General features: G+C 42.2%; 1 protein-coding gene across 1 annotated transcript in view; it reads right to left on the bottom strand.

Annotated features, from left to right (window-relative positions):
* Nucleotides 1-14,339, bottom strand: part of LOC120029212 (neurobeachin-like) — a 327,891-nt gene that overhangs the window by 256,419 nt on the left and 57,133 nt on the right. The window contains exons 2-5 of the mRNA XM_038974506.1: nucleotides 6,819-7,050; nucleotides 6,263-6,363; nucleotides 5,820-5,915; nucleotides 1,680-1,801 (exon numbers count right to left, since the gene is read on the bottom strand). Of these exons, the coding sequence (XP_038830434.1) occupies nucleotides 1,680-1,801; nucleotides 5,820-5,915; nucleotides 6,263-6,363; nucleotides 6,819-7,050 (551 nt within the window). The remainder of the gene's footprint in view (nucleotides 1-1,679; nucleotides 1,802-5,819; nucleotides 5,916-6,262; nucleotides 6,364-6,818; nucleotides 7,051-14,339) is intronic.

Below are 14,339 nucleotides of genomic sequence, written 5' to 3'. Positions count from 1 at the left end.
GAGATATGGTTTATGTGTACTACTCACCAGTAGAGACATGATTTACATGTCTACTCACCAGTAGAGATATGGTTTATATGTCTACTCACCAGTAGAGATATGGTTTATGTGTACTACTCACCAGTAGAGATATGGTTTATGTGTACTACTCACTAGTAGAGATATGGTTTACATGTCTACTCACTAGTAGAGATATGGTTTATGTGTACTACTCACCAGTAGAGATATGGTTTACATGTACTACTCACCAGTAGAGATATGGTTTATATGTACTACTCACCAGTAGAGACATGGTTTACATGTCTACTCACCAGTAGAGATATGGTTTACATGTACTACTCACCAGTAGAGATATGGTTTATATGTACTACTCACCAGTAGAGATATGGTTTATGTGTACTACTCACCAGTAGAGATATGGTTTATGTGTACTACTCACCAGTAGAGATATGGTTTCTGTGTACTACTCACTAGTAGAGATATGGTTTACATGTCTACTCACTAGTAGAGATATGGTTTATGTGTACTACTCACCAGTAGAGATATGGTTTACATGTACTACTCACCAGTAGAGATATGGTTTATATGTACTACTCACCAGTAGAGACATGGTTTACATGTCTACTCACCAGTAGATATATGGTTTACATGTACTACTCACCAGTAGAGATATGGTTTATGTGTACTACTCACCAGTAGAGATATGGTTTATATGTACTACTCACCAGTAGAGATATGGTTTACATGTACTACTCACCAGTAGAGATATGGTTTATGTGTACTACTCACCAGTAGAGATATGGTTTACATGTACTACTCACCAGTAGAGATATGGTTTATGTGTACTACTCACCAGTAGAGATATGGTTTATATGTACTACTCACCAGTAGAGATATGGTTTATATGTACTACTTACCAGTAGAGATATGGTTTATATGTACTACTCACCAGTAGAGATATGGTTTATATGTACTACTCACCAGTAGAGAAATGGTTTATATGTACTACTCACCAGTAGAGATATGGTTTATGTGTACTACTCACCAGTAGAGATATGGTTTATGTGTACTACTCACCAGTAGAGATATGGTTTATATGTACTACTCACCAGTAGAGACATGGTTTACATGTCTACTCACCAGTAGAGATATGGTTTATATGTCTACTCACCAGTAGAGATATGGTTTATATGTACTACTTACCAGTAGAGATATGGTTTATATGTACTACTCACCAGTAGAGATATGGTTTATATGTACTACTCACCAGTAGAGAAATGGTTTATATGTACTACTCACCAGTAGAGATATGGTTTATGTGTACTACTCACCAGTAGAGATATGGTTTATGTGTACTACTCACCAGTAGAGATATGGTTTATATGTACTACTCACCAGTAGAGACATGGTTTACATGTCTACTCACCAGTAGAGATATGGTTTATATGTCTACTCACCAGTAGAGATATGGTTTACATGTACTACTCACCAGTAGAGATATGGTTTATGTGTACTACTCACCAGTAGAGATATGGTTTACATGTACTACTCACCAGTAGAGATATGGTTTATGTGTACTACTCACCAGTAGAGATATGGTTTACATGTCTACTCACCAGTAGAGATATGGTTTATATGTCTACTCACCAGTAGAGATATGGTTTATATGTACTACTCACCAGTAGAGATATGGTTTGTCTTTGTCTACGTTGATGTTGTTTAGAGGGTCCATTCTGAACCAGGTGTTGAGAGTGAAGCCGTTCTGGTAAGGCCACTTAGCAATGGGAGGCAGAGCTATGGCCTGGAGAAAGAAAGAAAGAAAGAAAGAAAGAAAGAAAGAAAGAAAGAAAGAAAGAAAGAAAGAAAGAAAGAAAGAAAGAAAGAAAGAAAGAAAGAAAGAAAGAAAGAAAGAAAGAAAGAAAGAGACTTATCATAGACTCCAGAGGAAGCGTTATCTCTAAAACAAATAAAGTAACAAACATACTGCTGTCATGTGATGGTTCTTTAGATGGTGGATGGATGACTCTATGAAGACAAACACTGGATGGAGACGAATTACTCTTTTGCAGATTTAGGAGCCGTTCCCCTGCTTAGACATTGCATGCATCAGCCAATGGGTGCATACCACGCCATTGACAGTGCAGTCAGGCACCAGACTGCTTTACCATATTTTTTTATTTTACCTTTATTTAACCAGGTATGCTAGTTCTCATTTACAACTGCGACCTGGCCAAGATAAAGCAAAGCAGTTCGACACATACAACAACAGAGTTACACATGAAATAAACAAACATACAGTCAATAATACAGTAGAAAAAGGGAGGTAAGGCAATAAGGCAAGATGCTATGCCATCTTGGATTAACTTCTTTGGGGTAGGGGGCAGTATTTTGACATCCGGATGAAAAGCAAGCCCAGAGTAAACTGCCTGCTACTCAGGCCCAGATCCTAGGATATGCATAGATTTAGATAAAAAAACACTCTGAAGTTTCTAAAACTGTTTGAATGATGTCTGTGAGTATAACAGAACTCATATGGCAGGCAAAAACCTGAGAAAAAATCCAACCAGGAAGTGGGAAATCTGAGGTTTGTAGGTTTTCAACTCTTTGCTTATCCAAGTTACAGTGGAAATGGGGTCATGTTGCACTTCCTACGGCTTCCACTAGATGTCAACGGTCTTTAGAACCGTGTGTGATGCTTCTACTATGAAGTGGGGGCGAATGAGAGCAGATTGAGTAAGGTCTCTCCCAGAGTGCCACGAGCTGACCATGCGCTGACCATGCATCATGTGAGAGTTAGCTGCGTTCCACCGCATTTCTGAAGACAAAGGAATTCTCCGGTTGGAACATTATTGAAGATTTATGTTAAAAACATCCTAAAGATTGATCCTATACATCGTTTGACATGTTTCTGCGGACTGTAACTCTTTGTACTTTTCGTCCGTACTTTCCGCTGGACTTGCACGCGCGTCGTGAGTTTAGATTGTGTACTGAACGCGTGAACAACGAGGAGGAATTTGGACATAAATGATGGACATTATCGAACAAAACAAACATTTATTGTGGAACTGGGATTCCTGGGAGTGCATTCTGATGAAGATCATCAAAGGTAAGTGAATATTTATAATGCTATTTCTGATTTATGTTGACTCCAACATGGCGGATATCTCTTTGGGTTGATTTGTCGTCTGAGCGCCGTACTCAGATTATTGCATGGTTTGCTTTTCCGTAAAGTTTTTTTGAAATCTGACACAGCGGTTGCATTAAGGAGAAGTGGATCTAAAATTCAATGTGTAACACTTGTATTTTCATCAAAATTTATTATGACTATTTCTGTAAATTGATGTGGCTCTCTGCAAAATCACTGGATGTTTTGGAACTACTGAACGTAACGCGCCAATGTAAACTGAGATTTTTGGAAATAAATATGAACTTTACCGAACAAAACATACATGTACTGTGTAACATGAAGTCCTATGAGTGTCATCTGATGAAGATCATCAAAGGTTAGTGATTAATTTTATCTATATTTCTGCTTTTTGTGACTCCTCTCATTGGCTGGAAAAATGGCTGAGTTTTTCTGTGAATAGGCACTCACTTAACATAATCGTTTGGTTTGCTTTCGTCGTAAAGCCTATTTGAAATTGGACACTGTGGCTGGATTTACAACAAGTGTATCTTTAAAATGGTGTAATATACAGTGAGGGGAAAAAGTATTTGATCCCCTGCTGATTTTCTACGTTTGCCCACTGACAAAGAAATGATCAGTCTATAATTTTAATGGTAGGTTTATTTGAACAGTGAGAGACAGAATAACAACAAAAAAATCCAGAAAAACACATGTCAAAAATGTTATAAAATGCAAATCGCATTTTAATGAGGGAAATAAGTATTTGACCCCCTCTCAATCAGAAAGATTTCTGGCTCCCAGGTGTCATTTATACAGGTAACGAGCTGAGATTAGGAGCACAGTCTTAAAGGGAGTGCTCCTAATCTTAGTTTGTTACCTATATAAAAGACACCTGTCCACAGAAGCAATCAATCAATCAGATTCCAAACTCTCCACCATGGCCAAGACCAAAGAGCTCTCCAATGATGTCAGGGACAAGATTATAGACCTACACAAGGCTGGAATGGGCTACAAGACCATCGCCAAGCAGCTTGGTGAGAAGGTGACAACAGTTGGTGCGATTATTCGCAAATGGAAGAAACACAAAAGAACTGTCAATCTCCCTTGGCCTGGGGCTCCATGCAAGATCTCACCTCGTGAAGTTGCAATGATCATGAGAACGGTGAGGAATCAGCCCAGAACTACACGGGAGGATCTTGTCAATGATCTCAAGGCAGCTGGGACCATAGTCACCAAGAAAACAATTGGTAACACACTATGCCGTGAAGGACTGAAATCCTGCAGCGCCCGCAAGGTCCCCCTGCTCAAGAAAGCACATATATATGCCCGTCTGAAGTTTGCCAATGAACATCTGAATGATTCAGAGGACAACTGGGTGAAAATGTTGTGGTCAGATGAGACCAAAATGGAGCTCTTTGGCATCAACTCAACTCGCCGTGTTTGGAGGAGGAGGAATGCTGCCTATGACCCCAAGAACACCATCCCCACCGTCAAACATGGAGGTGGAAACATTATGCTTTGGTGGTGTTTTTCTGCTTAGGGAACAGGACAACTTCACCACATCAAAGGGACGACGGGGCCATGTACCATCAAATCTTGGGTGAGAACCTCCTTCCCTCAGCCAGGGCATTGAAAATGGGTCGTGGATGGGTATTCCAGCATGACAATGACCCAAAACACACGGCCAAGGCAACAAAGGAGTGGCTCAAGAAGAAGCACATTAAGGTCCTGGAGTGGCCTAGCCAGTCTCCAGACCTTAATCCCATAGAAAATCTGTGGAGGGAGCTGAAGGTTCGAGTTGCCAACGTCAGCCTCGAAACCTTAATGACTTGGAGAAGATCTGCAAAGAGGAGTGGGACAAAATCCCTCCTGAGATGTGTGCAAACCTGGTGGCCAACTACAAGAAACGTCTGACCTCTGTGATTGCCAACAAGGGTTTTGCCACCAAGTACTAAGTCATGTTTTGCAGAGGGGTCAAATACTTATTTCCCTCATTAAAATGCAAATCAATTTATAACATTTTTGACATGCGTTTTTCTGGATTTTTTTGTTGTTATTCTGTCTCTCACTGTTCAAATAAACCTACCATTAAAATTATAGACTGATCATTTCTTTGTCAGTGGGCAAACGTACAAAATCAGCAGGGGATCAAATATTTTTTTTCCTCACTGTACATGTATGTTTGAGGAATTTAATTATGGGATTTCTGTTGTTTTGAATTTGGCGCCCTGCAGTTTCACTGGCTGTTGACGAGGTGAGACGCTACCGTCCCACATACCCTAGAGAGGTTAATGTGTTATGTGATGTGGTTAGCTGATACGTAAAATACCTATCCAGGCGTTGTAAGATCTGGCATGCATCAGCAACCTCTGGGCAGAGGAACGTGCCCTTTATAATGAACTGACCACATCTATAGCCATGCATCAACTCAACTGCTTCCTGTTCACTTACAATAATTAATGAACATCTGACCAATCAGAACAGAAAAAGGTAGGTGCTAGGTAGATAATCAATTGCAATTCCTAACAGCTGATTTCTCGTATTATAGAACAGTGACAGATACGTACAGTTGATGTATAACTTTATTCAGCTAATCACACAAACAAAAACATAAAATTTTTTCAGTGTATAATAAGAGGGAATGTCCACATCACCAGGCTAGCCCAGCCCAGCCCAGCGTGTAAAGTCTTACCGCAGCACTGCGTCCGGGGAAGTTGAAGAAAGTGTCTGGACCGTGTCTCTGAGGCATCTGGTTCAGAACAGACAGCAGCTTCACTGCATGCCTCGGCTGAAGTGGAGAGATGGTGGTAGGAGAGAGGAGAAGAGATGGAGGGAGGAGAGAGAGAAGAGATTGCGAGACGAGAGAGAAGAGATGGCGAGAATAGAGAGAGAAGAGAAAGAGGGAGGAGAAAGGGAAGAGGAAAGATGGAGAAGAGACAAAGAGGGGACATGAAGGGACATAAAGGGAAGAGAGAAGAGACGAGGGAAGAGATGAGGAAAGAGAGAAAGAGGTGATATAGGGATGAGATGGAGAGAATATTGTATATGAGCCATGTTCATCACATACAACAGATGATTGTAACCTCTCCTTCTCCTCCCATGACTTACCCAGAGTCCTCTACTCCTACAACTTACCCAGAGTCCTCGGTCTCCCCTCAGCATACTGAACAGCAGTTTGAGCTCCTTCACTGTGATGCTGTAGCTGGCCAGCACTCCTAACATATCCACCAGCAGGTCTACAGACAGACACACACACACAGTAGTGTTGAGTTGGTACTTCAATTTCCTCACTGGCAGATAGGGGTTAATTATTTACTGTAAAAAATCCACAATAGAAACATGCCCTCATATTTCACAATAGAATTAAAAAGAGTTGAAAAGTGCCAAGCCTTTAGTTTGCCATCTGAAATTAAATTTTCCTCTAAACTGCAATTCAGTCTCATTATAAAACACACTGTGACTAATGATATTTTCTCTTTTCAATCTTTCCTCTCCTTTAAGCCAGAGGAATTTCAATATGCTTAAAATATTAACTTAATCCACATCCATCCACCTAGCACGCTGCAGTGGGTACTGTAGTGTACTGTACTGCAGGCTTACTATAGGCACCTGGCCATGGAACAAGCTCTATGGACTATTTTTTGTGTATGTGTGTGTTTATTTGTGTGCATGCGCGCGTGTGTTCCTTTACCTGCGATCATGTCGTCAACGGAGCTCATCTTCAGCAGCACCTGCTCTATGAGGCCCACCTCAGTGCTGGTCTGGAGGTTACGGACACTCTTCCTGAGGATGGCTGTGAACATGGACCACACCTCAGCCTGGCAGGTCACATCACAGTGCTCCAACAGCTCCACCATACAGCCCAGGCTCTCTGCCGCCGCTATGATGAAGTTCTGCTCCAGGTCAAACTCACCCCCCACCAGCTGGAGAGGAGAGATGTAGGGAGGGGAGGGAGAGGAGGGAAGGGATGGAGAGGTAGTATGAGATTAACAGACATGATTGCCAGTTCAGTAAGAGAGAGGAGGCCTTTTCCTCTACGAGACAGTGATTGTATTACAAAAGGCTCAGAAATACGAAGGGTTGTAATGTAAAATCCCATGTTGGTTGGAAAGTGGAAGGGAAAGGGCTTACCGATCAACCAACAATCCATATTTCTATTCTTGAAGCTCAACAGGCAATTAATTGGTCGCCTCTAGTAGCGCGAACACACAAAGAACACACAGAGAACACACAGAGAACACACAGAGGCTGCATCATGACTGGTGGGCATGGAAGCAGCCATGCAGAAAATAGGGTCAGAAACTCTCCAGGTACCATCACTGGGACTGACAGGACAAAGCCTGCAGGAAATAAGGTAAGAACTAATAGCAGATCTAACGAAAGAGAGAGAGAGAGAGAGAGAGAGAGAGAGAGAGAGAGCGAAAGCCCGTGCAAGAGAGAGGGGGAGGGTAATAAGCAATCTGATGTGGTTCAATGGCCAAGCTGTTCAGAAAACCGACCTCTATAAAGCAGAGCTTACAGTAACAAACCCTTGCTAAATATAGACCGTGTTCACACTGTTGCACACTGAACAGACCACCTGGGTCCAACAAAACGCACAGGTCCTCTCATCTCCCTACCCCACCATCTTCTCTTCTCCTATCCTTCTCCTCACCCCTGTATTATCCTCGCTACTCTGCTTTGTCTTTTGATTTATTTATCCCTCATTCTATTTAGGTAGAACTCAGCTCCAGTTGTCACACCCTGATCTGTTTCACCTGTCTTTGTGCTTGTCTCCATCCCCCTCCAGCTGTCGCCCACCTTCACATTATCCCTTGTGTATTTATACCGGTGTTCTCTGTTTGTCTGTTGCCAGTTCGTCTTTTCTTACCAGCGTGCTTCCCCGTCTTCCTTTTTCTCAAGTCTGTTTTCCTAGTTTTCCCTGCCCTGACCCTGAGCCTGTTTTCAATAAATCATCTGAGAACTGTACTATCCGCCTCCCGTGTCCGCATCTGGGTCATATCCTGAGTCGTGATACCAGTAGTACTTATTTTGGTTATAAAAGGCACCAATGTGTACCTGTCTGGTACTAGAGTACAGGGCCCAGGGAAAGTATTCCTGTGGAATTTAACATCTTGACAAAAACTTTCTTTTCAATGAGAGGAATTGATTTTCAGAGAAGACTGTGTGCAGTTGAAGTTAGGATAACAACAGGACCGGCTCAATCATGTTTATTTACTTTCTTCTCTACACCAGAAAACCAGGATTCTGACTAAGAACAAGCTTCTCCATTACATTGTGGATTGAGCAAACAACCTCAACATTTTTACTGCAAATACATTGGCAGGCTAGTAGGCCATGGTATAGAGAGAGATAGAGACAAAGAGCCCTGCATCTCTCTCTCCTACAGTACCTCTCTATCCCTCCCTCCATTCACAGACAGTAAGCAGCAGACTAATTACAGTTTTACATCCTAGTAATCTGCAGCCATTGTGCTCAGAGAGGAGAGGAGGAGAGGTATAGATTAAGACATGGTATGCGTCCCCAATGACACCCTATTCCCTATTTAGTGCTCTGGTTAAAAGTCTCTAGTCAAAAGTAATGCACTAAATAGGGAATAGAGTGGTATTTGTAACGTAAATATGGACACAGATTAGCCATTTAGGCTGCGTTTAAACAGGCAGCCCAATTCAGATCTTTTTTCATTCGTTGGTCTTTCGACCAATCAGATCAGCTCTGAAAAAGATCCGATGTGAAAAGATCTGTTGTGATTGGTCAAAATAACAATTAGTGGAAAAAGATCAGAATTGGGATGCCTATCTAAATGTAGCCTTAGAAGCTTTCAGCCTCTCACTCACATAGCCAGTCAGACTGTTAGAGTAATTATACCAGTCATTACACACACCACTTTAACCACTTCAACTGGCTCAACCATGCTACAGCATAATCAATGCTAAGAACTCAATGGAAGAAAATGTATACAGGTATCCTTGTATACATTTAGCTTGAAAGTTTGTTTAAACTATAAGTAAGAAGAACTTGAGGGTTGTCAAAGACTCAGATTCAGAAATGTAGGTACATTGTGTAAGCCTGAGGTATGCCAGAGGCAAGGAGAGTTAACATGATGTACATTGGATGTACTGTACAGCAGTAGAGCTGAATGTCTGCATTCTAAACTCCAGGGATGTGTCCTAAATAGCACCCTATTCCCTATATAGTGCACTACTTTTGACCAGAGCCATTTGGGACATCAAAAATGGAATTAGGGCGCTCCTATAAACCAGTGAGAGGACAGCAGAGAGGAGAGAGCAGAGAACAAGGATACAGGAAGTCTAATCATCAACAAAACCTTGAAGTTGAAAATAACACGTTGTGCAGTGCAAAGCCTTTTTTTACAGTGTGATGGGGTATCTTTAATTGATCACGATTTGCTGGTTGGATGAAAGACAGAATAACTACTTTTTAACCTGAAATGTTTAGTATGCACAGCAGTGCCACTGCTTCTATTAGCAGAATAACACTTTCATTTACAATCTCTGGATTAAAAACCATCTTCAAATCAGATTCTTGATTAGGTCCCACAATCACCCAGGCGCCAGATGTCTCTGTGTGAGTAGCTGCATTAAGAATGGGCAGAATGTATAATGAGCAGAATGTATAATGAGCAGAATCTATATTGGAAACATACAGTCTGGTTACACATAACAATGTACCTCGTCCACCATCTAAGATTACAGTATCTGTTAAGGATTACTGGAAGCAACAGGCTACATATAGCTATAGATGGCAGCTTAGCTTAACATAATATGCGATGAGAAAAACAACAACATTCCATATGGGCAGTGACAGAAATTATACACGTTTCAATTTAACTCTACAGTACCACTCACTTTCTCTCACTACAACCTGTCCCTCTCTCCCTATCCCCTCTCACGCTCAGTCTCTACCTCTCCCAACCTCTCCTTCACTCTATTCGCTCCATCTTTCTGTGTATTAAAATCCTGACCATTGATCTCTGTTACACTTAACATCCTGATCAGTGATGAAGTTCCTTTCTCCTGACTGCATCTTGGCAGGATTACGAACCAGAGAAAGAGAGAGAGAGGGGGTGGGAGATAGAGGGAGAGAGACTCTTGGTCACCATGGTGACGGCAGTAGGTTGGACTAGAAACGTAATCTTCTGTAGGTTTCCAGTCTAAACAGTGGACAGCAAATCGGGTAAAAAAAAATAGAAGTGAATTCCTATTTTCAGCTGTTGGTGAGAATAAACAGAGGAGAGAAGGAGAAGGAGGAGGAATATCCGTGCATTATGTCAAGATCAATAATAAAAGAAATACACAGCTGCTCCAAAAGAATACACAGCTGCTCCATACTAAGAGACATCCCATTGTGAAGGCTCAGGCTATACTGCTGTATCCAGCATCAGAGTACATCAGCGGAAGTAGACAAAAAATGCTGGTGTGTTGTTTCTGTTTCCTTGTCATCCTTAATAAAAATAAAAGCTGGTGGACTTTGACTTTCAGTTCTTCCATTGGTGCAGCAGAGAATGAGTACAGCAGCCATGCAGCAGCAAACCTTCTGGAAAATAATTTGACGAATCGCTCAAAGATCAGAAAAAGTCTACACCAAGTCACAGTGATAATAGAACAGCACAAGACCAGGGTTGTTTCCAGAAATGGTACCATATTCCCTTTATACTGCACTACATAGGGAATAGGATGTCATTTGGGACACAACCCAGGGCTAGAGCAGAACGGATCAGGTCAGCCTGATAGTGTGTAAAGTACTTAAGCCTCTCTCTGTCTTTCTGACACTGTGACATGTACAGTACTGTTCAGTACTCTGCAGGAGTGTGATCTAACACAGTCACTCCAGTAGTCTGAGGGGGTAAACCCAGGGCTCTTCTCTCCCTCTTCGAGACCTGACAAAATGTCACGACTAGAAAGGCCAGGCTCCCGCTCAGCCCAGTCCAAGCGCTTCACTGTCCTGACACCACTATGGTGGAACCAGCTTCCCCCTGAAGCTAGGACAGCAGAGTCCTTGCCCAATGTTACCTCAGCAATTGTGGGGCACTGAGCAAATTGTAGGTCTTGTGAGCAGAAACTTGAACGCTGTGAGAATTTTGTGCAACTTCCGGCACGCGTTTACAGTGAAGACTGAAGCTTTACAGTTTTAGACAGTAGCCAATAGGCTATTGTGGCTATTTGAACATAATGTAGGCCTACCAACAAAACCAATGGAGCAAATCCCATAACATTTTCACATGGAAATAGCTTTTGATTTCTATGATATGGGACGACCCACCCACTCTGTTGTCTGCCGAATTCCTTCTCTTTGCTCTTGTTTTCCTTAATAGGATGTCGGTGGGCGGAGCCAGGATGGTTATCAGCAAAATGGGACACACCTGGGCTCAAACAAACATTGAATTAATAAAGCTGCACACAAACATGTCCTCTTTTTTACTTTCTTGAGTAAGGCAGCTCCAAAATGCAGGTGTTTCAGCCTAGCTCAGTGCTTTCTATGGTGGTGGTGCAGCCAGCGGAAAATACGGAGCGTAGGTGTTGGTAATGTTCTCTAGTTGCACCGTGATTAGCTCAGTGTTCTCACTATGTCACCACCAAGTCTAAGGTTAGACCTTGAAAATTCAAGCCCCTTGGTTGCTGCCATAGAGTTACACTAGAAGTGCCCATCCAAGAAAGCTAAAGATCATTGGTCACAGATAAAATTGTCAAATTCTATTATATCTACAGTAGCTTTGATTGGACTGATCATGTAAACATCATACTTACAACATCGTAGCTAGCAGTCATCATGAATCAAGTCGACAAATTTACTGGCAAATCATTTTTAATCCTTGTCATATGAAGATAAATAATGATATTAATTATAGATAAAACGTATAGGTGCTCATCGCCCATGAACATTACACAACAAGTTGGCAATTGCAAATTCAACAATGAGTGGTTTGGAAATAGTCAGTGAAAGTGGCTAACTGCAAGCATTGCAAAGCAATCACTAGCCTGCTATTCAGTGGAGTGGCTGCATGGTCCCAAATCTGGGATTAAGTTTAAAATGATAAACATTCAACATTGGCCATGCTGTCAAAACAACTGTTAACTCAGAACTGCGAAAACTTGACTTCAGTGAGTTCAAGACAGGAAATTCCTGGAAAAACTAGCTCCGACAGGGAAATACGTTTTGAACGGTCATCCAACTCGGAATTGTAAATCAAATCGCCACTGGTTGATCTATATAGTGCAAACTAATGGGGCGAACTCATTGAAGTTCAATCTCTTGTGTCTCTGCGCGGCATGGCATTTCTACTGTTTATTTATTTTTATTTATTTCACCTTTATTTAACCAGGTAGGCAAATTGAGAACACGTTCTCATTTACAATTGCGACCTGGCCAAGATAAAGCAAAGCAGTTCGACACATACAACAACACATAGTTACACATGGAGTAAAACAAACATACAGTCAATAATACAGTGAAAAATAAGTCTATATACAATGTGAGCAAGTGAGGTGAGATAAGGGAGGTGAAGGCAAACAAAATATATATATATAAATATATAAAAAAGGCCAAGGTGGCGAAGTAAATACAATATAGCAAGTAAAAAAAAACACTGGAATGGTTGGTTTGCAGTGGAAGAAAGTGTAAAGTAGAGAGAGAAATAATGGGGTGCAAAGGAGCAAAATAAATAAATACAGTAGGTAAAGGGGTAGTTGTTTGGGCTAAATTATAGATGGGCTATGTACAGGTGCAGTAATCTATGAGCTGCTCTGACAGCTGGTGCTTAAAGCTAGTGAGGGAGATAAGTGTTTCCAGTTTCAGAGATTTTTGTAGTTCGTTCCAGTCATTGGCAGCAGAGAACTGGAAGGAGAGGCGGCCAAAGGAAGAATTGGTTTTGGGGGTGACCAGAGAGATATACCTGCTGGAGCGCGTGCTACAGGTAGGTGCTGCTATGGTGACCAGCGAGCTGAGATAAGGGGGGACTTTACCTAGCAGGGTCTTGTAGATGACCTGGAGCCAGTGGGTTTGGCGACGAGTATGAAGCGAGGGCCAGCCAACGAGAGTGTACAGGTCGCAGTGGTGGGTAGTATATGGGGCTTTGGTGACAAAACGGATGGCACTGTGATAGACTGCATCCAATTTATTGAGTAGGGTTTTGGAGGCTATTTTGTAAATGACATCACCGAAGTCGAGGATTGGTAGGATGGTCAGTTTTACAAGGGTATGTTTGGCAGCATGAGTGAAGGATGCTTTGTTGCGAAATAGGAAGCCAATTCTAGATTTAACTTTGGATTGGAGATGTTTGATGTGAGTCTGGAAGGAGAGTTTACAGTCTAACCAGACACCTAGGTATTTGTAGTTGTCCACATATTCTAAGTCAGAGCCGTCCAGAGTAGTGATGTTGGACAGGCGGGCAGGTGCAGGCAGCGATCGGTTGAAGAGCATGCATTTAGTTTTACTTGTATTTAAGAGCAATTGGAGGCCACGGAAGGAGAGTTGTATAGCATTGAAGCTCGCCTGGAGGGTTGTTAACACAGTGTCAAAAGAAGGGCCAGAAGTATACAGAATAGTGTCGTCTGCGTAGAGGTGGATCAGAGAATCACCAGCAGCAAGAGCGACATCATTGATGTATACAGAGAAGAGAGTCGGTCCAAGAATTGAACCCTGTGGCACCCCCATAGAGACTGCCAGAGGCCCGGACAACAGACCCTCCGATTTGACACACTGAACTCGATCAGAGAAGTACTTGGTGAACCAGGCGAGGCAATCATTAGAGAAACCAAGGCTGTCGAGTCTGCCGATGAGGATGTGGTGATTGACAGAGTCAAAAGCCTTGGCCAGGTCAATGAATACGGCTGCACAGTATTGTTTCCTATCGATGGCGGTTAAGATATCGTTTATGACCTTGAGCGTGGCTGAGGTGCACCCATGACCAGCTCTGAAACCAGATTGCATAGCGGAGAAGGTATGGTGGGATTCGAAATGGTCGGTAATCTGTTTGTTGACTTGGCTTTCGAAGACCTTAGAAAGGCAGGGTAGGATAGATATAGGTCTGTAGCTGTTAGGGTCAAGAGTGTCCCCCCCTTTGAAGAGGGGGATAACCGCAGCTGCTTTCCAATCTTTGGGAATCTCAGACGACACGAAAGAGAGGTTGAAAAGGCTAGTAATAGGGGTGGCAACAATTTCAGCAGATAGTTTTAGAAAGAAAGGATCCAGA

The sequence above is a fragment of the Salvelinus namaycush genome, chromosome 34, assembly GCF_016432855.1.
Source record: "Salvelinus namaycush isolate Seneca chromosome 34, SaNama_1.0, whole genome shotgun sequence".
NCBI lineage: Eukaryota > Metazoa > Chordata > Actinopteri > Salmoniformes > Salmonidae > Salvelinus > Salvelinus namaycush.
The sequence above is the reverse complement of the archived record's forward strand: the minus strand, read 5'-3'. Positions and strand labels throughout refer to the sequence as shown.